General features: G+C 30.5%; 4 protein-coding genes across 6 annotated transcripts in view; 1 reads left to right on the top strand and 3 right to left on the bottom strand.

Moving 5' to 3' along the window:
- Window positions 1-5,417, bottom strand: part of LOC134836719 (suppressor of cytokine signaling 5) — a 31,183-nt gene extending 25,766 nt beyond the window's left edge. For both annotated transcript variants that reach the window (XM_063851913.1, XM_063851914.1), the window contains exon 1: window positions 4,927-5,417. The gene's annotated coding sequence lies outside the window, so the exon portion shown is untranslated. The remainder of the gene's footprint in view (window positions 1-4,926) is intronic.
- A 213-nt stretch (window positions 5,418-5,630) lies between these two features.
- On the bottom strand, window positions 5,631-7,383 carry LOC134837319 (suppressor of tumorigenicity 14 protein homolog). The gene is made up of 5 exons (XM_063852690.1): window positions 7,229-7,383; window positions 6,806-7,175; window positions 6,283-6,630; window positions 5,858-6,229; window positions 5,631-5,807 (listed from the first exon to the last, which is right to left on the bottom strand). Exons 1-5 carry the CDS (start codon window positions 7,381-7,383, stop codon window positions 5,631-5,633), a joined length of 1,422 nt encoding a protein of 473 aa, XP_063708760.1.
- Window positions 7,384-8,116: 733 nt separating this feature from the next.
- On the top strand, window positions 8,117-11,034 carry LOC134838155 (protein SERAC1). Of its 2 annotated transcripts, XM_063853629.1 has the most exons (6): window positions 8,117-8,255; window positions 8,318-8,637; window positions 8,732-8,743; window positions 8,806-9,149; window positions 9,208-9,968; window positions 10,024-11,034. In XM_063853629.1, exons 1-6 carry the CDS (start codon window positions 8,191-8,193, stop codon window positions 10,787-10,789), a joined length of 2,268 nt encoding a protein of 755 aa, XP_063709699.1. In that variant the 5' UTR covers window positions 8,117-8,190; the 3' UTR covers window positions 10,790-11,034. The 2 variants fall into 2 exon arrangements, with proteins under 2 accessions (XP_063709699.1, XP_063709707.1); XM_063853637.1 differs by lacking the exon at window positions 8,732-8,743.
- A 152-nt stretch (window positions 11,035-11,186) lies between these two features.
- LOC134838172 (uncharacterized) lies at window positions 11,187-23,225 on the bottom strand. The gene is made up of 6 exons (XM_063853649.1): window positions 22,702-23,225; window positions 14,448-15,200; window positions 14,181-14,389; window positions 12,130-12,810; window positions 11,646-12,071; window positions 11,187-11,588 (listed from the first exon to the last, which is right to left on the bottom strand). The coding sequence occupies exons 2-6, from the start codon at window positions 15,059-15,061 to the stop codon at window positions 11,320-11,322; spliced, it is 2,199 nt and encodes a 732-aa protein (XP_063709719.1). The 5' UTR covers window positions 15,062-15,200; window positions 22,702-23,225; the 3' UTR covers window positions 11,187-11,319.
- Between the last annotated feature and the right edge of the window lie 1,061 nt (window positions 23,226-24,286).

The following is a 24,286-nucleotide window of genomic DNA, read 5'->3' as shown; positions in this document are numbered from 1 at the left end:
AGGATACGCAGCAATGCAAAAAGCAACAAAAAGGAAGTGAAAAAAAATCATCGTTCCAAGATCTCTTATCAAAAAGTCCAGCATCATGCCTGCAATCCATGCAAAAAAATAATCAAAATCCGTTCTTTGCTTCTATTTTGTTGTCTTTTTTGTCTGAATCCATTGACCGCTATACAACAAAACAACACGCCTGGCCTAGATGCATTTGTCTTATCAACGAAATGGCTTTCATAAATGGTTGTCACATCATAATAATTAATTGCTTGTTCATGTAAAAAGTAATGTGAAGTGAAAAAAAGATATGCCAGAGAGCAAACAGGAAGTTTAAATTGGAAGGTTTACTTTGACTGCGCGTTAAGCAAACGCGTTCGATCGTGTAGGCAAGTGAATGTGAGTAATAAGACGACGACGACGAAAAAACTAGGCGTTAATGTGCTTTGATTATTCTTAGAAAGTTCAATGGGAAATTACTTGTAATTAGAGATAACTGTCATGTCAGCGTTTAATCATTCAATTAAAACTCAATTTGTGATAGTTTTTTCCCGTTTTTAATGGAGTTTTATTGGAACAACGTTCATAACGGATAAAAATTTATTAAAAATTATCACGTGAAAAATTGTATATTTTTTTTAATTTTAATAAAAATCTTAATTTTTGAACATTTTTTAAACATTTTTTTTATATATTTAATAATTAATTTATTTAATTTAATTTAATTTTTATTTATTTATTTAATTTTTTAATGAAATTTAATGAAAGCCCGCATGAATGAAAATCTTCTTTAGAAGGACTTTTTATTAAGTTTCAAGCCTAAAATTGCTCAAAAATTGACTTGGTACAAAAAACTCGATTTTATGTCAGCATGAGGAAGAATCGAGATAAATTTTATTTGTTCGAAAATTGCCAAAATGTGAATGGAAATCATCTTCAGAATGACTTTTTATTCAATTTTAGGCTTAAAACTGGTCAAAAATTGACTTGGTACAAAAAACTCGATTTTATGTCAGCATGAGGAAGAATCGAGATAAATTTTATTTGTTCGAAAATTGAGAAAATATGAATGGAAATCATCTTCAGAATGACTTTTCATTCAATTTGAGGCTTAAAACTGGTCAAAAATTAACTTGGTACAAAAAACTCGATTTTATGTCAGCATGAGGAAGAATCGAGATAAATTTTATTTGTTCGAAAATTGAGAAAATGTGAATGGAAATCATCTTCAGAATGACTTTTTATTCAATTTTAGGCTTAAAACTGGTCAAAAATTGACTTGGTACAAAAAACTCGATTTTATGTCAGCATGAGGAAGAATCGAGATAAATTTTATTTGTTCGAAAATTGAGAAAATGTGAATGGAAATCATCTTCAGAATGACTTTTTATTCAATTTGAGGCTTAAAACTGGTCAAAAATTGACTTGGTACAAAAAACTCGATTTTATGTCAGCATGAGGAAGAATCGAGATAAATTTTATTTGTTCGAAAATTGAGAAAATATGAATGGAAATCATCTTCAGAATGACTTTTTATTCAATTTGAGGCTTAAAACTGGTCAAAAATTGACTTGGTACAAAAAACTCGATTTTATGTCAGCATGAGGAAGAATCGAGATAAATTTTATTTGTTCGAAAATTGAGAAAATATGAATGGAAATCATCTTCAGAATGACTTTTTATTCAATTTTAGGCTTAAAACTGGTCAAAAATTGACTTGGTACAAAAAACTCGATTTTATGTCAGCCAAAATATATTGCCAATTTTAGGCTTAAAACTGGTCAAAAATTGACTTGGTACAAAAAACTCGATTTTATGTCAGCATGAGGAAGAATCGAGATAAATTTTATTTGTTCGAAAATTGAGAAAATATGAATGGAAATCATCTTCAGAATGACTTTTTATTCAATTTTAGGCTTAAAACTGGTCAAAAATTGACTTGGTACAAAAAACTCGATTTTATGTCAGCATGAGGAAGAATCGAGATAAATTTTATTTGTTCGAAAATTGAGAAAATATGAATGGAAATCATCTTCAGAATGACTTTTTATTCAATTTTAGGCTTAAAACTGGTCAAAAATTGACTTGGTACAAAAAACTCGATTTTATGTCAGCATGAGGAAGAATCGAGATAAATTTTATTTGTTCGAAAATTGAGAAAATATGAATGGAAATCATCTTCAGAATGACTTTTTATTCAATTTGAGGCTTAAAACTGGTCAAAAATTGACTTGGTACAAAAAACTCGATTTTATGTCAGCATGAGGAAAAATCGAGTTAAATTTTATTTGTTCAAAAATTGAAAAAATGTGAATGGAAATCATCTTCAGAATGACTTTTTATTCAATTTTAGGCTATTTGTTCGAAAATTGAGAAAATATGAATGGAAATCATCTTCAGAATGACTTTTTATTCAATTTTAGGCTTAAAACTGGTCAAAAATTGACTTGGTACAAAAAACTCGATTTTATGTCAGCATGAGGAAGAATCGAGATAAATTTTATTTGTTCGAAAATTGAGAAAATATGAATGGAAATCATCTTCAGAATGACTTTTTATTCAATTTTAGGCTTAAAACTGGTCAAAAATTGACTTGGTACAAAAAACTCGATTTTATGTCAGCATGAGGAAGAATCGAGATAAATTTTATTTGTTCGAAAATTGAGAAAATATGAATGGAAATCATCTTCAGAATGACTTTTTATTCAATTTCAAGCCCAAAATTGGTCAAAAATTGACTTGGTACAAAAAACTCGATTTTAATTCAGCATGAGGAAGAATCGAGATAAATTTTATTTGTTCGAAAATTGAGAAAATATGAATGGAAATCATCTTCAGAATGACTTTTTATTCAATTTGAGGCTTAAAACTGGTTAAAAATTGACTTGGTACAAAAAACTCGATTTTATGTCAGCATGAGGAAGAATCGAGTTAAATTTTATTTGTTCGAAAATTGAGAAAATATGAATGCAAATCATTTTTAGAATGACTTTTTATTCAATTTCAAGCCCAAAATTGGTCAAAAATTGACTTGGTACAAAAAACTCGATTTTAATTCAGCATGAGGAAGAATCGAGATAAATTTTATTTGTTCGAAAATTGAGAAAATGTGAATGGAAATCATCTTCAGAATGACTTTTTATTCAATTTTAGGCTTAAAACTGGTCAAAAATTGACTTGGTACAAAAAACTCGATTTTATGTCAGCATGATGAGAAATCGAGCTAAATTTTATTTGTTCGAAAATTGACAAAATATGAATGGAAATCATCTTCAGAATGACTTTTTATTCAATTTTAGGCTTAAAACTGGTCAAAAATTGACTTGACTTTTTATTCAATTTCAAGCCCAAAACTGGTCAAAAATTGACTTGGTACAAAAAACTCGATTTTATGTCAGCATGAGGAAGAATCGATCTAAATTTTATTTGTTCGAAAATTGTCAAAATATGAATAAAAATCATCTTAAAAACGACTTTTTATTCAATTTTAGGCTTAAAACTGGTCAAAAATTGACTTGGTACAAAAAACTCGATTTTATGAGCATGACGAGTTTTTTATTTGTTCAAAAATTGAGAAAATCATTTTTAGCTTTTTATTCAATTTCAAGCAAAATTGGTCAAAAATTGACTTGGTACAAAAAACTCGATTTTAATTCAGCATGAGGAAGAATCGAGATAAATTTTATTTGTTCGAAAATTGAGAAAATGTGAATGGAAATCATCTTCAGAATGACTTTTTATTCAATTTTAGGCTTAAAACTGGTCAAAAATTGACGTGGTACAAAAAACTCGATTTTATGTCAGCATGAGGAAAAATCGTGAAAAATTTTAAAAATTTGGAGTTCGATATAGCAGACTCAACTCTACTCGGAGTTGATTAGAGTCGACTCGAAGCAAACTATGAAAACTCCGGACGTCAAATCCAACCAAAATTAACAAAAACTTCAAAAAAGTGACTCAACCGCTTAACCAGACATCCATCCATCGCACAATTTCCCTGAATGTCATTTTGAAAAAAAAAAATTCCATTAACAAGACAATTTAGTTGTGCATTGAACATTCTTCTTCCTCGTTTATTACTCTTCTTTCTCGTCAAACCAACACAATCCGCATGCAAATGATTGTAATACACCATCATTGACGCTTCGCTTACAGAATGATTATTCAATTTAAATTCAGACAAAAGAATGGAGAAAAAAAAGCAAAAAGAGCACACAAAAGGTCGACAGTCGATACAAACGACACGCAGCGAGAGAAATAAAATGCCTTTATGCATAAATGAGTCATAAAAACTTGAATGAAACAGATGTAAATTAGTGCAGTTAGTGATGCATTATAACAAAAAAATAAATAAAAATATTAATGATTATTTTATTGAAATGAAATGAAATGAGAGACTTTTTTATGAGTAACATGTGTGAAATGATTAATAAATACAATGGAATGTCAATGAAATAACTCTTCTTCTTGCGAAAGGTATGTGTGAATAATGAAAAGAATATTTTCTAAAGAAATCCTACTCACTAAAAGATTTGTTGAAAAAAAAACAAAAATTTTTTCAAACGAAATCGCTTCGTTTTTCGAACAATATTTGCTCAAAAATAGCAATGATGAGTCAATCGACGACGTTATTACGTTCATTCATTCTGTAATTAGTTTGTTATTTTTTTATACGAAAAAAATTCTTTTACGACGATAAATTGAGTCGCGATACGTCTCTGTGACGAGCCCAACCCACGCATTTAAACCAAATAAATAATGAATGATGTATTGCATGAAGGTCATGTCGTTTAACGAAAGAAGAGCAAACGTTGTTGTGTAAAAAAAATGGAGCTCAGAGATATGACGATGATGACACGAGGTCCCTCACGAGGGATTTAAAGTGGGAAAATCGCTAAAAGTGTGTTAATGAACGAAAAATTGAGGAAAACTTACCTTGAAAGATGAATCTCGATTGCAAATTTACTCGAACTTCGTTAATTTAAATAATTCGATTGGCTCCAGAATGTCGATAAACTCCTTATTTTTTGTGAGATATTTTTAAAAACACGACCAGCGTAAAAATTTCATTCATTCATAAAAATTCGCCATTGATAAAATTGTTTGCATCAGAGACCTTGATGATTTTTTATCGTAATCCAGCTGATTTTATCGCAATTTTCTTTGATTTTAATTCAATTCCACTATCAAATGACTTTCAATTGTCATCCAATGACCACTTTAAATAACTTTTAATCAAATTGAGAACAGGAAATCAATTAAGCCAATCGAAGATTTTTTTTTCGGATTTAAGATTTTCGGGAAGTCCGTTGAATTTTGATATTTTTTGTTATTTTTTATCGTTGCCTTCTAATCGGACAGCACTTCCTGCCGTTTTTTGATTATCAAAGTCGCGAGATTATCGCGCAATTTAGGTTTTTATCAATTTCTAGTTGTGCGAGATAAAATTTTCGAATACTTTTGTTATTTTTTAGAATTCCATTTTCAGTTTCCAGTTTTAATTACGTTCCATTTTCAGTTTCCGGTGCACCGATTTTTTTGCAAGGAGACGAATGAAATTGATAAATGATCAGCGCCATCTGTGAATCAAATTATCATTTTCATTCGTCTCAGGAATTTAATTGGATGGAAACGACTGGTTAGTTGCCTTTTAATATCGGTTCGTACTTTTTTCGGGTGAAATTATGGGTTGCATGAACTTCTTCCATGACGTGCTCGATCCATTTGACGTACATTCCAACTTTTGTGAAGATTGTGTACTCGTTTGGGTCACAAAATGATGATGTTTGACGACGAGGACTTAAGCTGACAATGCCCTAAAAGTAAAAAAAACGTTAAATTTTGACAAAAAAAAATTAAATTTTACCTCTAAACACCATCGTTGAACGCCTTTGATGGGAAATGCCAATCCCCCGCCTGAATCTCCGTTACAAACGCCTGTTCCGTTCGCCCATCCAGCACAAAATGATGTTACTGTGACATATTTTTTGAAATCTACTTTGTGCTTGTCAATACATTTTTCGTTGGGAATGACGGGAAGCCATGCAAATCTAAGACTTTCACTAAAAGTATCATTTTCCGTGACTCCCATGCCCATCACGACTCCCAAATTGTTCTCCGATAAATGTTCCGTGATGTCGTCGAGCTCCCAATCAATGCATACCGGCAGTCGATTTTCGCTGAATTGAACTTCTTCGGTGATTTCAAGTAATGCGATGTCAGAAGCGTAATTTCCGTTCTAAAAAAATCAAAATTTTAATCAAAAAATCAAAATTTTAGTAAAAAAAATACCTGATCCAAGTACAAAGGATGCTCAATAACACGCTTGACTTGATAAACTGTCGCTTCTGGTTCTTCCGAGGTAACATCAAAAGTCTTTTTTGTCTTCCCCAAATACAATTTTATCACATCTGCGGACAATTTGTAGGTGCAATGAGCTGCTGTGACAAAAAGTGCTTCGCTAATTAACGTTGCGCCACACCAAAAAGTATAATTTCCGTTTTTATGGACGTACATCGTTGCATGCCACGGAAATGGAGCTTTAGTTTCCATACTTTTGACAATCAAAGGCGAAATTGTGTTCGTTCTTCCGCATTCTGGTTCACATTTTAAGATGTCACGTGACCAAAATCCATTTTCCTGACACGTTGATGCATTATTGAACAGGTTAAACGTCTTTTTGGGCTTGAAAATATTCACGACACGAATAAATCGCGCGAGTTCCAGGCTTAATAAATCCATCGCACGGCACAATTCCATCGGAATTTTCACATGTGACTTGAAGTCGAGTGCTTACGATGCTTGGACAACTCACGTTTTTGTGAGAACAGAGATCAAGCGCTTCATCTGAGCCATCAATGCAATCATTAAAGCCGTTACAAGTCGAATTAAGGTGAATACAGCTCCCGTAACGACATCTAAAAGTGTTTGCTGGACAAAGTTCGTGCTCACAAATTTTTGGCGACTCATCGGAAGTGTCAATGCAGTTTTTGATGCCATCACAAATGGAAGTGCTGTTGATACATTCTCCAGAATCACATCGAAATTGGTTTTTTTCACAACTAGTCGACGACAAACCACATTGACTTTCGTCTGAACCATCAACGCAGTCTTTGGCGCCATTACAGAGAAGATGACGGGAAATGCAAGCTCCATAGAAACATTTGAATTCCTTGATGTCGCATCTGGAAATGAAAGTTTTTATGAAAAAATGTTTGAAAACTTGAATTTTACTCACAATGACATCGTACAAAGCTCCTTTCTCTCATCTGAGCCATCAAGACAATCAGCTTTTCCGTTACAAACTTTGGAGACTTCGAGATCATCTCCTGACTTGCACACGAATTTGCACGTGACAACATCAAAAATTAATAGAATGAGGATTATTTGCATCTTTTTGCCTCTGAACTTGAAAGAAAACTAAAGAACTGATGGAAATTTAACTGATTTTTATGAGTTTAGGTCTTTTGTATAAAAAATTTAATGAGTTAACCGTAAATTAAATAATTCTAAGAGGAAAATTTGTTAAAAATTCAAATAAAACGGAAAAATTTCTATAATTTGAAGTTAAATTTAAATAATTTCTTTTAAATTTGTTACGTTTTTTAATAAATTTTTATCAATTTTAATTATTTAATTATTTTAATTAATTATTTAATTTATATTTCATTTAATTAATTTAATTTTATTTATTTTTTAATTTATTTTCATTAAATTAAATAAATTTATAAATGTTTTTTTTTGACGAAGAACGAACTAAAAATCAACTTAAATAAATTTAAAAAATTTAATTAAATTGAAATTAAATTTTTAAAAATTTTTAATATTTATAAAATTATTAAAATTAAATAATGAATTAAATTTAATTTTAATTTAATTATCAAATTATTTCAATTAAAAATGAAATAAAGTAAAATAATTTATTTTATTATATAAAAATTAAATTTAAAATTATTTATTTAATTTTTAATTTAATTTTAAAATATCTTTTGGCGCAAAATTTAAAAAATTAAATTTTTAAAATTCTCTTAAAATTATTTACATTACGGTATTCGCGCGTTTCACATTTTCATTCACCTCTTTCGAAAATCCACTTTGTTTGTTGATTCAAGCCAAAAACAATAGCAAAATCGTTCGATGTTTTTTTAACGTTTAAAGCACCTTCTGTTAGCAACTAAGCACGGAAAACATGACTGAACGATGACAAAACAGTCCATTTACGCGAATTACAAGAGACTCGGCACTGGCATTGGACTGACATCGGCGTAAGTACCACTTTTCCCGATTCCGCTTCTCCTAATATTGTTTTTGACCTACAAATTTGCAGCCTTGGACTAATATCGTACGAGTTCTACAAGATACACAAACAAATAAACTCTGTCGTAAACACTCGGGTGCTCGATCTGCACCGAAAGGGCCCTGAATTCATCTATATCAAGCATCATATCTACCGAAAGTCACTGGAAAAGGAACTCAAAGCTCAACAAAGCAAGAATTTCGTCAATGTTATTGTACATCCCTTTGGAAAATGGTGGAAAAAGTTCAAACATTCACTCGCCTGGCGACTTCTGAGGATGGCACAGGAGGGAAGTCATGATGAACGCATCAAGGCAATTCAACAACTCGCCTTGATCGATCATCTGAAAGGTAAGTAGTTGTTATTCGTTGTTTACATGCAGAATAGAGTCGTTAATTGGCGTTATTCCCTCCTTTTTATCGTAAATTTGCTGCATGTCAATAGTGTTGTTAGAAGGTAAATAGTAAAAAAATGCAAATTTAATCAAATTTTTTATGAAAAAAAATTTTTTTTTGTAGATTGGGACTTTCAACACCTCGCTCAGTTATGTGATTACCGAACAGCAATTGCTCTAGCACGAGCTGAATGTGATCTCCGATGGTTTTTGCGTCCCCCATGTTATGGCGTGAAGCAAACCCCGTTGGAAACTGCTCTCAGCCTCAAAGCACTACTCGAACAAATGGGTCCAAACCGTTGCATCGAATACGCGCTCGAAAATAACTTGCAAATTCATCAGATGCGTGACCCGGAAGGCGACACCGTTGTCGATGGCATGCGATTAACGAAACACGAAAACGAAATAATGACGCAGGCACTTGATGCGTTGTTACATCTCACAACTTTCAAGGATTTTTGTGAAAAGGTGAGACTTTTTCGCGTTAATTGATCAATTTAAGATAAAAATTTCTTCTTTTCTGTAGTTTATCGAGGCTCGTGGATTGGAAATTCTAATGGAAATGGAGAAACTTGACCAAACCGACATCAATTATCGTCTCACCCTGTGTCGAATTGTTGCCAATTTGACGGAATTTAACGATTTCAGTTATGATTTTTTCGTTACCGGATGGATTGGAATCCTCGCAAAATGGTCTCGTGATGAAGACATGAGAATTCAGGTTACGGCATCGCTCGCCCTTGCAAATTTGGACAAAGAAGACAATTTTCCGATCGTTTATCCGTCGAAAGTGTATCCATTGTATCCGAGAAATGAACGAAAACTCAAACCAAATGTCGATGTAATTTTCGTTCATGGGCTTTTGGGAGGTGTTTTCATTACGTGGCGTCAAAAAAAGACCATGACACCCGAAGTCAGCAGTATCTCAAATACAAAGTCGAATGCCGTGTTACCAAGAAAAATTAAAAAAAGTTTACATTTTCCGGATTTTTTTAAGAAAAAGGAAGAACCCGTTGTGGAAACTGTTATTTCGGACCGTGGCGAGACACTAATTCCGATGAAGCATGTAACGGAAGATACAGTACCTAATATCGCAGATACTCAAACGCAGGAGATTATAAAAGCACTGAAGGAGGATGAGGGCATCGGAAATGATTGGGAAGTGGTTTTTCATGATGTGCCAGTTGGAGCGTCAGAAAATGACTCTGATTCGTATGCCGTGTCGGGAGATGAATGGCTTAACGAGGAAAGTCGAGATGATTATACTTACTGTTGGCCAATGGAATGGTGAGTTTTTGACAAGTTTTAATGAAAAAAAATTAATTTTTGTAATTTTTTTTAGGATTCCCGAAGATTTTCCAAATGCCCGTATTTTAGGACTAAATTACGAGTCTTCCCTCACGCAATGGTACGGCACAAATTGTCCCTGTCTCAAGAATGCCAGTCAACTCAAGCCACGCGCTACCGAATTTCTCGATAAAATAACCAAAGCCGGCGTTGGACAACGCCCCATAGTCTGGATCGGTCACAGCATGGGTGGCTTGATCATCAAAAGTATTATCGTTCAGGCATCCCAACATCCCGACCCAGCAGTACAAAATATTTGTAACAACACGAAAGGAATTATCTTCCTCGGGACGCCACACAAAGGCTCACCCGTTGCCAAGCTCAAACAAAGCACTTCCGCCATTCTCTGGGTATCCGCCGAAGTGCAAGATATGAAAGAAGGCAACAGCACTTTGCTCAAACTCAATGAAGATTTTTTGAAAATCATCAAAAACGGCAAAGAAAACGTCGAAATTGCGAGTTTGGGCGAAGGAAGACCCACAATTATGACGTCGTGGAAATTCCCGTTGCTCATTGTGGCTAAAGATTCGGCCCGTTTTGAGCACGGCGAGTTTTATCTCACGTCAGACGACCATTTAGGCTTAAGTAAACCCATGTGCCGACAAAGCTTTTTATACCAAAGACTCGAAAAATTAATTCGAAATGCCACGAAACCGGAACAAAGTGAGATTGATGAAGAAAACGCTCGAAAACAAGACAAACAGGAATATGAAAAATTCGCCAAGCAACAAATGTATCATATGTTATTTAATTTTGGTTAGAAATAATTATTTTTTTTTTGTAGAGAAATAGAGAAAAAGACAAATGAATGACAAGCAAACTGAAATAAAAGCGCTTCTAAGTATATTTTAAACTAAAATTTATTGACATTTTCAAAATATCATTCATTTTTTTCATAAATCTTGCTATCGGTGTTGATTCATTCTTCTTAAAACGTATCACATATTTTATTATTCTAACTATTTATCTAATTTTTGGTCGGGGTTTTGATTTTTTTTTTTTTTGCTGAATTTAGGCAATTGAATTTAATTATTTTATTTAAAAAATTTATTAAAAAATATTTTTTAAATTTTTTATGCTTATTTTAACGTTTTTGACCGTTCAAAGATGATTTTTTTACATCATTTCAATCAAAAATAGAATAAAAAAAATTTTTTTTTTCATGATTTCAATCAAAAAATACTTTTTTTTAATTTTTTAACAAAATCGATGAAAAAATGACAAAAATTAAAATAATTAAATTTAACCGCCTTAGAGTTAATAATCTTTCGTTGCTATGTCAAATCTTGCTTTAAAATTTTACATTATTTATCATCTTAACTAGCTCAGTGTACAACAAACAATCACGTCCTCGTGGTTTACAGATTTCCCGATGATCCAAATGAACGCCACACACTTCCCCGATGCCCGGATCTGCCGAGTCGATAGTGACAATTCTTAAGTACAGGACCGACATTAACGTTAATGCCGTTTCAACGAAACTAAAAACATCGACTTTGAGGTGACCAGCACGGTACAAGGCTACAAATCTGTGATGGAGATCCAAAAGTGACGAGCAATCTGAAATTTCTTTTGTTAAAATTTTTGATAAAAATTATTTTTTTTTTAAATTTTTACCTTTTTGAATTTCCCTCAATTCAACCGATTGTCGAAGAAGCGGCAAATTAAAGTCAGCCAAACTTGATCCGCGATGCGGCACGGAATAAAAGAAGCATCCGCGTGATGATGTAAAAAGGTCTTTTGCCTCAGGACGACCTCGTTCCCATGCATCAACGAGAATTTGTTTGATGAAAAGACCTCCTTTGGAGTGTCCTACCCAAATTATGGGACGATTTTTGCCGACACCCTTCTCGATCAACAAATCTGTCATTTCACGAGCTCTATCGACCAAATTTGAACGACTGCGTTTTCGCACCCACGCGGGACGCCAAAGATAGGGGTCTGTCGTGTAATTTACGGAAAGAACTCGCACTCCGGGACAATCCATTGGAAGCCAATCGCCGGGCCAGCATTTCGAGTAATTTAAATTATTTTTGGGATTTGCTGTTTAAAGCGAAAAATCGTTAAAAAAAAATTTTTATGAGAAATTTGCAGTACTTACGAGCTTCCGATGTTCGTCGCAATCCTTGCTTCACTGTCTCATTCAAATTCAAGTCATCAAGTCTCAATCGGAACGTCGGGAAACTATATTCAACATCATCCATGTACTGAACGTCTTTGATATCGCCACACTCGTACGTGTATTGCTTATTATCGTACTTCACTGTTTGCGTTTTGTGTTTCAGCTCGAACGTATCATTTTCCCCATCATCATCCTGAATATCAAATGCATCCGAATACCGAGCCCGTTTAATTGAGGGAACCACTAACGTGCTACGCGAATGTCTTTGTCGCTTCGGCGGTCTAATTGGCGGCTTTGGCGGGCGATCAAATCCTTCGAGACGTCCTTCGCTCTTCCACAAACCCTGTTTCCACGTATTTACGAGACTTCCGTGTAATCCATGGATGAAAACAATATCCGCAGTGATGGTTTCGCCAGCTGGGGGCTCAGCCATGACGACACAACTGACACATTTTTCCGTTGGTTCGTCGCGCAGGTACGCCGAGAGCGTCTTTGGAATTGTAGTAATTGGTGAGGAAAGCGAGTTGAGTGAGTCGGAACTGCTGCTCGAGGAAATACTAATGCGCGATAGCTCACTGGAGAACGACGGGCAAGGCGTTAGAGCATTTTGATCCTTTTTTAGCTTGATTTTACGCAAGATTGGGTCGAAGCGATTGGTAACTGTAAGAAAGAAAGAAGGAAAAAATTATTAAAGGTGAAAATGGAAGAAAATCGAAAAGTTTTATGACTACTTGGTTGTTATGCAATTAATTAGTGAGACGGTAAACAAATATTTATTCTGCATTTATTGTGATTCTTCCAAGTATGATGGAGCTTAGTAACTGTCTGTTTAGAATATTTGATTAGATCATCAACGATCAAGTACTTGACGATTCACGAAACGACTTGTTACGTGCAAAAAATGTCAAAAATATGTGAGCGTATTTTACAATTTTCATCAAAATCATTTTTTGTATTTTTTTAAATTTTATTTTTTTATAAAAATTATCATTTTTTAATTTTTTATAAAAATTATTATTTTTTTAATTTTTATATAAATTATTATTTTTTATACAAATTATTATTTTTTTAATTTTTTTTTTCGCTTGAAGATTATTTTTTTTTTATGAAAATTAAGAAAACATTTTTTTTATATCAAAATTAATTTTTTATTTAAAATTGTAAAATTTAGTTCAAATTTTTTCTTTTTTTATAATTTATCATCATGATAGATCAAAATTTTTACAATAATTTTCTAATTTTTTGCATGTAATGTTCATGAAATTGAGGCAGGAAAATTTTATTCCAATTTTAATTCTAAAAATTTAATCTTTTGCTCCAAAACTATCATTTTTAGTTCCAAAACGCTCATTTTGAGCTCCAAAAAATTAACTTTTATCTCCAAAAAATCTTCAACGTTCATTTTAAAATTAATTTTTAATGATTTTAACTTAAAAAACTGCACAGACAGACACAAAAATAAAAAAGCGCGCAAATTTAATTGAAACGCGTTGAAAATTCAAAAATAACTTAATTTAAATTTTAATTAGTTTCCGAATACGACATGCAAAAAAATGATTTTTTGAACTGTATTTGCACTTTAATAATTCATTTAATATCGCTGTGCCGCAAATTAAACCTGCAAATTGGATTTATTTTTCATAAGTATGTCGTATGTCGACCCTGACTTTGAATAACAAAACAACGATTGCGAAAATGGTTCTTACAATTAGTTATTCACACACTAAACTCTTGATGCCTTGAACCGCAATCCACAATCGGAAATTGTAGGAAACATGTGGAGCTCTTATTATGTCACCGAATACGGACTTTTCGAGTATAATTTAATGAGGTAGTGAAATTTTCGAAGGATTCTTGTGTTTCGAATTAAAATGACACGAGGCACGTTTTTTGCCACAAACAATACCGGTGAAGATCGTCAAAACAATGTTTTTGTTGTTTTGTTTTTATGCAAATTACGGCGATTGATGATGATTGAGTGCATAAGAAGCAATAAAAGTGTTTATTTGACGCGCGAGAAATGTACTTGCCTTGCACGGAAGATAAGCTCATGGACAGTGTGTTCGCGGCGAAGGCCAATAATGTCGTCATGAGTCCCTTTGTCTCGCGAATTTTGTTGAGTAAACGGAGCATGCCACTGCCTCGCAAGTCATTCCAGCCATTGGAGACCTTATTAGCTACTGGTAAGAGTAAGCGGATGAGAACGCCGAGAGCGACTCGCATGCGACTATTCACCGAACTGAAAAAAAATTTAATATAAAAAAAAATTTTTGAGGCAAAAAATTGAAATTTCTTACATTAAAGTAACTGCATAAGCGTCTGTCTTTGGTACAATAGCCACCTCCGTCTGGCATTCTTCGCTCCGATCAAACATAAACTCAATTTCCCCTTTGTTATCATCCATTGTGGTACTTACTTTATTATTTCTATTATCACAGCTGTTGTTAAATCTATCATATTCATCCATTATTATTAACTTATCACTACCGCGACGATCGACAGTCTTCATTTTGCTGTCGTCTCCGCAGTCATTGTCATGCTGCCTACTACCCAAATACTTCATGATTGAGTTTATCAAGTTAAATAACAAATTTTTTCGTTGTCGCATCTCATTACCGCTCGAAATGAGAGCTTTTTGTTGATTCTGTTCCGGAACGTCATTGCCGTAATATGTAGCGACATCGTCGTCATTGCCGTTATCATGCATGTGTGAAAGATTCTGTTCTCCTGTTACATTTAAGCTGTTATCATTGTTATCATCACAGCTGTTTTCAGCATGCTCATAATCGCTGCCATCGTCGTATGCAGCGACATGGGATGTCGTCGAGTGCATCAAATCGTCACTGTCATCGCCAATTATCGCATTCGTGAGAAATTGTTCACTGCTATCGATGAATTTTAGCGCTGACATTTCCTCATAATATAATTTTAATGAACTTTAATCGATATTTTTTTTGTGTTTTTTATGGCTTTTTGTATAAAATATGTGTCACGCAACAGGTTGTTGAACCATGAAATTTTTTATTAATATTTATCAAGTTGTCGTGTATCTGAAAAAAATTGAAAAAAATTAATTAATTTTTTTTTATTTTTATCAAAAAATGTGTTTTGCATTAAATTTAATTGTAAATTTCCTAAAATAATTAAAATTAAAAATAATTCATCATAATTTTGACAATATATGTTATCAAGAGCGATAATTTGTTTAAAACTTTGATTTATTGAAATCGTGTGAATAGATAAGATTCAGCATTAGAACAAAGATCAAATAAAAAAAAATTAAAAAATTGTTGATAAGTGCTCGAAATTATTTCCTGTTGAATTAAATCGGATGATTTCTTGTGTAATTAATTAAAGTTTTGATCTTACGATTGATTCTTATCTTAAAGTTTAACTACAGGGAGATAAAATCACACGATTTTTATTGTTACCTTGATTTTTTCATAACAATGGAGGCGTCTTGCTATTTTTGTTGTTTCTGAGAATTTTTCTCGTAAAAATAGATATTTTTCGAATAAAACACTTTTTTTTTGTTTCGAAGCAAATAAAGTGATTTCCAGTGAATCTGTCAAAAAAGGATTTTCTAGCATTATTTTTATTATTAAGTTTAGCAATGTTTTTGGCATATTTTACTTTTAATTGGCCGAATACGTGGAAATCAAAATATGATTTGAACGTGATGGTGAGACGAAAAAATAAATTTCGAGAATTTAACATATTTAGAAAATGGGAAACTAGAGCACTTTTGATGTTTTATGTACTTGAAAATAAAATTCGTCAATTTTTCTATGAAAACTTAAATTTCGTGAAATTTAGTCTATGAAAAATTTAATTTAAATTTGGTTTTTAATTAAATTTTTATTTTTTTTAAATTAAATTTTTAATTTATTTTTTAATTTAATTTTTAAATTTTTTAATTTATTTTTTAATTTAATTTTTAATTTAATTTTTTTTTAAATTTTAATTATTTTTTTAAATTTAATTTTTAATTAATTTTTAAATTTATTTCATTTGTTAAATTAAAAAAAATTTCGTTTAAAAATTATGAGTTTATGAAAAATTTAATTAAAATTTAGTTTTTAATTTTTTTTTATTTGATTATTAATTTAATTTTATTTAATTTAAATTTTTTAATTTTTCATTATTTTTATTAAAGCTAATGTAAATTTGAATTTTATTTTTTTTTAATAAATTGGATTTAATTCAAAATTCAAAATTTTTTAAAAAACAACTTAAAAATTGTTAAACTTTTTTACTAAAAATTTAAAATAAATTGTTATAATTTTTTTTTCATTAATTTAAATTTTTTAAAAATATTATTAAAGTGAAATTTTATTGAAAATTTTAATTTTTTAAGTACACATGCACCCATTCACCCCTTTAACTCTTAATTTATAATTGATGGAGACGCCTTGCCAAACATTCCATTCATTTGTCATAACAAAACGTGTCACTTGACCTATTTGATAATATTAATTGAACTCTTATTCATGAGCATCATCGAAGAATTCTCTTTTGCAAACAATCTTGATAATGATTCTCTTGTAAATAATTAATTGCTCATTAAATAAATTCAATTTATTATCAGTTAAACTAATTATATACTCTTGTTTATATAAAATTTTCACCAGCTGTTTGTTCAAATTCACATATTTTTTTATTTAATATTTATTTGCTAATTCAGCGAGCTCTGAGCAAACAAAAATAAATATTTACTTTTAGATTATATCAGCTGTAGGCAAATGCACCTCAAACGCAGACAATATTTACTTTGAAATTAACAATTATTTAATTCATCGAAGGTCGTCTTTTGTGTTCAGTCACACCAAAAATTTTTACTTTGAATAAAAATTCATGCCAAAAAATTTATTAAAATAAATTTTTTTATGAAAAACCGAAACATTTCGAAGAAACCTCGTCTCGACATCTCCATGAATGTTGAAACGTGAGAGAACACAATTATGGGGCTATTTATAGCGTTTGACCGATTTAAAGTTTTATCACATATGGTCGACGACGGGCGTTGGAAACAGCGAAAAAATCTTAATTGAAAACTTTTTGAAATGCTTAGAATGGAATTTACCCACATTTCGAAATAAAATAACATGAACGACTTTTCGCTTACACAAAAATTATTTGATAAGAGATAATCTCTGTCACTAACAAAAGGTCATTGACACGAATAAATAAATCACGGATGACGAAAAAAAAAATTAAAAATACGAAAAAAAAATATTTACCGGCAATATTTTGCGAATTTTCGTTTTTATTATCTCATGAAACGTAAAAAATAGGCGCGCACCCGGCAAATTTTACGACAGCTGTTCACATTTATTTGAAAGGCGAAACACTTGAAACGCTAAAAAGGGGTGATTAAACACACATTCAAGGTTTTAACCGAAAGAAAGTTGTAATAATGATGATTTTTTTTTCAAAATCAATTCAACTCTTGGCAGGTGGCCAAAAAAATTCAACCCAAATAGAAATACCGAAAATTGTTTGCAAAAGGTGATTGATCTGCTTTACTCAATATTTATCCGTATTTTCCGTTGAACGTTCTATTTTAGGCGAATTTTTGTTGACGACGCTCCTCGTTTTTTTTTTGTTGTTACGTGTGACATTGGTTCGCGTTTAGCTACTTTTGGCATCGAGACACGGAATTTTTGTTTACATTTATATCCGAGCGCTGCAAAAATGTGCCGATGAGTCAAGCTATGCTCAAGTGCATCATCATGAGGCGTTCACGTGTATCGACCAACAGCGGATTCTAGAGTTGCAATCGATAAAATAAGGTGAGTGTCACTCAAAAATGCCGAAAAATCAAAGTGACCTGTTGCGTTTTTGAAATTTTTTGGCAAAATGTCACCGTCTCGCACACAAAAAGCGATTAATTTGTTGTATCGGTTCCCGCATTTTGAGAGGTTTTGTTGCTGTGAAGCTGATTTTAGGATAATTTCGGCGATTTTTGCGTCAATTGGGATCGTGCTGGATATTCATGTCTTTAATACGAGCGTTTCTTTGACAATGATTTGTTTCACGGGCTTTGAAGACGTCCTTCGACAGGAAATCGATAAGTTTTGCGCACAAATATGGTTTCTCACAATTGGCGGGTTAATCTCATTCATTAGCGGAATTTTGTACATTGTGGTGACAATACCGGCACTAATTTGTGACGCGTTGCAATTGTTCGGAATGATTCCTGTAAGTTGTTTTCTTTGTTTTTAACAGGGCTGAAAAAACTTTTTTAGATGAAATTAAATGACTTAAGCTTAAGAATTAAGTTGAGTTAAGTTATTAAAGTTACGTAAAAAACTGAAAAAGTTTTTTTTTCACAAAAAAGATCGAAAATCAATTAATTTTTTTACTAAAACTTAAGAATTAAGTTACGTTAAGTCACTTAATTTGGAATTTTTTTAACAATTTCTTAAAAAATATTATTTTTTTGAAATATTAAAAAATTTTAAGTTCAAATGACTTTTGACTTAAAGCGTAAGAATGCTTAAGTCACGTTAAGTCAAATATTAAAACTTAATTTGATTTTTATTTAATAATTTCAAAAATAAAATATTATTTTTTTCCCAAAAATTCAAAACTTTTTTGACTTATTCTTAATTAATTTAAACTTAAGTCAAAATTTTTAATATTTTTACTCAAACTTAAGCTTAAGTCTCTCAATTTATTAAGCTTAAGTCAAAAAAAGTTTCTTCAGCCCTGGATTTTTATTATTAACGTCACACTTTTCGTCAAATTAAATATTTATAGACAATACCAAATTATGTCCTACTGTTGGCATACATTTGTCTGCCAATTTTCTTGTTGCGACTCGTGTACATCGCAGCAGCAATTTACCTCAAGAGCTATTTTGTGTTTGCGATACAAATTATCGGACTTGCCATTGGATGCTTTTGGTGGTTCTGCACTTTGACATTCCAGATGCATGCCCATCGACGTCGCAGCACGATGATTTTTGTCCAACCGATGCTTTAAAAATGTCATGAAACGTCAATGAAGCGGCACTAATTAAAGCAAATAATAGGAGATCGACATTTTTTTTGCGTGCAAGAGAGAGAAGGAGACATTATTGATAACAATGACGATCGTCTACAGCAACGTGAATATTAAAATACAAATATTGAATATCATCTAGTCACACGTGATTTGAAATTGAATCGAATTTAGACGAATAAACAGTGTGCGACACTACATGAACGAGCCTCTCAAGTTGTTTGCAGTTTGCAAAATTCGTTCAATTAAAATAAATTGAATGAACGCTGTCAATTGTTAATTAAAGTACAAGTCTGCAAGAAAAAAAAAATTGAAAGTCGCTTCATTGTTCGGTGAGATCACACTGAATGGCTCATTGATCGCTTTAATGACAAGGCGTCCTCATTATCTATCGATCGTTACCATAAATTGACTTCGGCTTGACCGAAAATAGTGTTACATAAGTTAAAGAAACACACAAAAATAATAATATCTTATCGTCGATTCCGTATTCGTTTAACGTATTTTATATATAATAATATTAAATAAAATCAGACATTAAATTTTTTTATGACCTTGACGTCGACTGTGTGAGTGTCTATTACAACATTTTTCGTTTACATTTGGGTTTTGTGTATTATTTTTTCATTTAAAGTACAAAGAAGGGTTCAATCGTGATGGTAGATTTTTTTTATTTTTGAAAAATATAAATTTCGGTAAAGAATTGATGGAAACATCATTTGAATTAAATTTTATTTTTTTTTTTAATTTACAAAATTTTTAATTTAAAACAATTTATATATTTTTTTTTAAATTTTTATTCACTATTTTATTTTTTTTTTAATTTTATTCAAACCTTTTTGAAATTAAATATTATAAATTTTTTGATTAATGTTAATATATTTTTTTTATATTTTAATATAGGTAATTAATAAAAAATTTTTTATAATTAAATTTATTTTAATTGAATTTTATTTTTTAAATTTAATTTTTAAATTAATTTTAATAAATATTAAAAAATTAATTAATTATAAAATCATTATTAATTAATTAATCTTAATTAATATTAAGTATTTTATTTAAAATTTATTTTTTTTTTAAATTTATAATTTAAATTTATAATTTAATTTATTTTTATAATTTTTATTTTTTTTTAAATTTACAATTTAATTTATTTTTATAATTTTTATAATTTTACAAAAAAAAAAAAAAAAAAAAAAAAAAAAAACAACTTCACGTGTTTGCCCTGTATGTAACAAAATAAAATTGAGAGAACCACAAATCAACGTGCACGCATTAAATACTCAAGAGACACGATTCATCCATTGAATATAGAAGAGCGACTAATTTATACGGCTTTATTTTGTATTTTTTGAGAGATGTTTTGTTATGTAAAAACAAAGACCAGCTGTGAATTTAAGCGCTTAATTTGAACAAAGATCGACGTTGGGTGATATCGTTACACAATAACTCTCACAAACATTCAAACAAAAACAAAACAAAGGGCGTACAAGGAAATAATTTTTTTTTTGTTCTTGTTTGTTGTCAAGATCTGATAAATTAAATTCCTTATCAGGCAAATGACCCTTTAATGAACTACTTCACAACTATGTTGAGGTTGGTCGTGTGTTTCCAAGGAAATTTATTGGATTTCCCGCTTATCAGCTGCAAATATTTAAAGAAAAAATCAAAATTGAACAGACAATTACGAGTCTCGACATGTATTTAATTTACGACAAACAAAAAAAAAGTGATAAGGCACCTCCATCTATAGAAACATATAAACGTTATCTTATCTGAGGACTTATTTAATTTTATTTTATTTTACATTCTCTTCCCAATCGCTTCGCAAACACATTCTACAGAGCCTTTTGTGCGGTATTTGTGTTAGATATGCAGAACCATTTAAATTATTAGGCCTTGAATAAACCGGCAAAGTATTTATTTTATTCTGTTCTAGCGGTAAGCTATTCAAATGTCACACACATGTGCGATGATCGTGGCATTATGTGACTCTTAGATCATGAATTTTATCTCTGTCGATTTCGCACACATGGCGCGCAATTCAAAATTTGATTTAATATTTTTTTTTTTATTTTTTGTTTGTATGAGTTATGGGTGTGTTTTGATCGCTTTAGCAATAGTAAGTAGGTAGTAAATTTGAAGCATAAGGGCCCGTTATTTAATATTTTTTCGATGATTTACGTCCTCGCAGGTAAAAAAATATTTTGTAACTTCAAGTCAGGTTAATTAGAAGCGTAGGTGAAGTCAATGAGGAATATTTCAGCATATTTTAAATCGATCTCGCTTTGATGAACACAAATATGTGGCTCAATAAAATATAATTGATGCTTAATTTAATATCAATAAAATTAAAAATTAATTTACTTCCTTATTTGATGCATAGGTATGTCTTGTTTTCTTGGTTTATTGTCTTTGAATCATTATAAATATGAAAAAATTGCATTTTGGAGTTGAAAATTAAATTTTTTTAAAATTCTAAATATCAAGATTACTTAAAAATTTTCAATGAAATAACAGTTAAAAAAATTTCAAAACAATAAATTTGTCATTAAATTCCCAAATTAACTCAATTTTTTCACTTTAAATGCATTTTAGAGTAATTTTATGCGTAATTTGTTCAAAACTTGACTCAAATGTGAAAGCGGAATAGTCGTTTAAGGCCCTTAATGAAGATGTTAAGGTAAAAACTAGACAATTTCTCAATCCTAAATTGGGTCAAAAATATTTTTTATGTAAAATTTTACGATAATTTTTTCCAACGGTCGGAAATATTTTTTTTAATACCTGAGGTTTTAAAAAATAAGGTCCTCCAAGTTTTCATAAGAAATTTTTCCAAGTTTTTTTTTCTTTCAAAAAATCCTTTTAATTATACGATGATGGTCATTACTAAAACTATTTTTATAAAAAAAAATATTGACATTACATTTTTAATTTGAAATTTTTACTTTTAAAATTTTAATTAAAAATTTTTTTAATATTTTTCAAAAAAAAAAAAATCTAAAAAAAAATCATTTAAAAATTTTTGTTACATTGGATGTCATTTTCCGCAATATTTTTATTCATTTTTCCCGCGTTTTACACTAAAATCATCAAAAACAGCAATTTTAAATATTTTCGTGCACTTTTGAACATCATCCAAATCTTCCGTATTCACAAAATCAACAACAATGAAAATATGTAGATCATAAATTTCATTGTTTTTTCGCCTTATTCCGATCTCTTCCATTATCTATAAGCGAACTTTACTCGTCTGAATTCTGGGAACAACAAAGCGAGAGACTTTGTGCCACGAGAAACACAATTCACCAGCATTTGACATGTAAGTAATGTTTCATATTGCGATAATTATATCTTTATAAAGACGCTTGTCAGAGAAAAATATCACGCATGAGACGTGTGACGCGCGCGTTAAGTTTATTGAATTCTTCACATCGTTTCTCAACAAACACTTCTCGTGTAAAGAGATTTATAGATTGCCTTTCGAAGAGTTGCAAAACACATTTTTATGTTGAAAAAATAGAATTTTTACTTTTTTTGACTTACATTTGATGATAAGAATATCCGCAAAAAAAAATATTTCACCAAATTTTCACTTTTATTGCTTTTTTTTGTATGTTTATCAATGATTTTGAGAAAAACGAGTCAATAAACTATTTTCATTTTATTTTTTCAGTTTATCACTTCTCACATTTTTCGTTTTTTTTTCTTCACAGTGCGTAGATTTGACTGTTAAATGATGTCAAAATAGGTCGCACGCAGTTTCCATTTGAATATAACTTTTTAGAAAAAACGTGTGTATTTTTACATAAAAATGATGCGCAAATTACTTTTTGTTTGTCTCGTATTATTTTTTTATGTAATCACACGTTAATAATAATTTTGTTGCTTTTTTGGCCCTCTACAATAATTTTTAATTTCACAGTTCAACTGCACAAATATTAGTTGTGCCTTAGATTTGACCGCGTCTTGACGACAACCGACTAAAAATACAATTCAATAATAATTAAACGGCCAAAACGGCGTATTTTTTTATTGTAGAGGGAAAGAAAACCGATGTTCTTTGTTACGCGTTCACAACTGAAATGGCACTCTCGCGAACACGATTTCGAATATATATGAAAAATGTTTGAATGAAAAAGGGAACTCATTCAGTGTTTACAAGAGAGAAACGTAAATTTCGATACTCGAACACTTGTTGAATGAAATGTGAGTTAAAAGTGTAAACAGAGAGTTTTTATCTCGTATGGACAGTTGAGTGGTGATAAGAATTGATGCACATTTATGTTTGGTCGATGCACGTGTTGACTTGTTGAATTCGGATGAAAGCATAATGAGGCCAAAGGTCGGTTTGACACGTGAAGGTGACATCATCGCTAATAAAATTCTTTGAGGGGGGCATTTATTGATGCGTAATTAGTGATTTTTTTGACGTTTTATGCGTAAAGATGAACAGGGATGCAAAAACTTTTTAGTTAAAATTAAGTTTAGAAGACTTAAATTTAAATATTTTTAGTAGTAGAAAATATTTTGATTTTAAAGTCGTTTGACTTAAGCTTAAGTTTAAAAATAAGTCAATAAAATTTTGTTTTTTAAGCAAATTTTTCGAAAAAAAAGGATTTTTTTAATTTTGAAAAAAAAAATTTTTCCTTAAGTTATTTTTTCCTTAATTTTGACTTAAAGAAAACGTAAGTGACTTAACGAATTTAAGAATAAATCAAAAATCAATTATTTTTGACTTTTCGACCAAATTTATGGGAAAATTATAATATGTTAAAAATATCTTGTAAAGAAAACTTTTAAATTCGGCTTAAGTCAAACTTAAGTTAATTGATAAGCAAAAACTTATGACTTAAACTTATAAAAATTATTTGACTTAGGTTAAAGTTAAGAGATAATTTTAACTTCTTCGGCTTTTGACTTAAGTTTAAATTTAATTTTATTTTTAAATAAAAAAAATTATAAAATATATTTTTTTTTTAATTTGACTTAAATCAAACTTAAGTAACTTAATAAGTTTAAGAATATGTCATAAGTTTTTTGAAAGAAATTAAAGGAAAAATAATTATATTAAATTTTTTTACTTGACTTAAGACAAACTTAAATGAATTTTACTTAAGCTTAAGTCAAA

This window comes from Culicoides brevitarsis, chromosome 1, assembly GCF_036172545.1.
Source record: "Culicoides brevitarsis isolate CSIRO-B50_1 chromosome 1, AGI_CSIRO_Cbre_v1, whole genome shotgun sequence".
Lineage (NCBI taxonomy): Eukaryota > Metazoa > Arthropoda > Insecta > Diptera > Ceratopogonidae > Culicoides > Culicoides brevitarsis.
The sequence above is the reverse complement of the archived record's forward strand: the minus strand, read 5'-3'. Positions and strand labels throughout refer to the sequence as shown.

Excerpts from the sequence above, each read along its gene's own strand:
- LOC134837319 (XM_063852690.1), bottom strand. The coding sequence starts at position 7,383 with ATGCAAATAATCCTCATTCTATTAATTTTTGATGTTGTCACGTGCAAA. Across the intron at positions 6,631-6,805 it reads ATCTCTGTTCTCACAAAAAC|GAAAATGGATTTTGGTCACG; the intron begins GTGAGTTGTCCA and ends TCAACGTGTCAG. Across the intron at positions 6,230-6,282 it reads ATCCTTTGTACTTGGATCAG|AACGGAAATTACGCTTCTGA; the intron begins GTATTTTTTTTA and ends TGATTTTTTTAG.
- LOC134838155 (XM_063853629.1), top strand. The coding sequence starts at position 8,191 with ATGACAAAACAGTCCATTTACGCGAATTACAAGAGACTCGGCACTGGC. Across the intron at positions 9,150-9,207 it reads TCAAGGATTTTTGTGAAAAG|TTTATCGAGGCTCGTGGATT; the intron begins GTGAGACTTTTT and ends TCTTTTCTGTAG. Across the intron at positions 9,969-10,023 it reads TACTGTTGGCCAATGGAATG|GATTCCCGAAGATTTTCCAA; the intron begins GTGAGTTTTTGA and ends AATTTTTTTTAG.
- LOC134838172 (XM_063853649.1), bottom strand. The coding sequence starts at position 15,061 with ATGTCAGCGCTAAAATTCATCGATAGCAGTGAACAATTTCTCACGAAT. Across the intron at positions 12,811-14,180 it reads GAGCTTATCTTCCGTGCAAG|TTACCAATCGCTTCGACCCA; the intron begins GCAAGTACATTT and ends TCTTTCTTACAG. Across the intron at positions 12,072-12,129 it reads GCGACGAACATCGGAAGCTC|CAAATCCCAAAAATAATTTA; the intron begins GTAAGTACTGCA and ends CGCTTTAAACAG.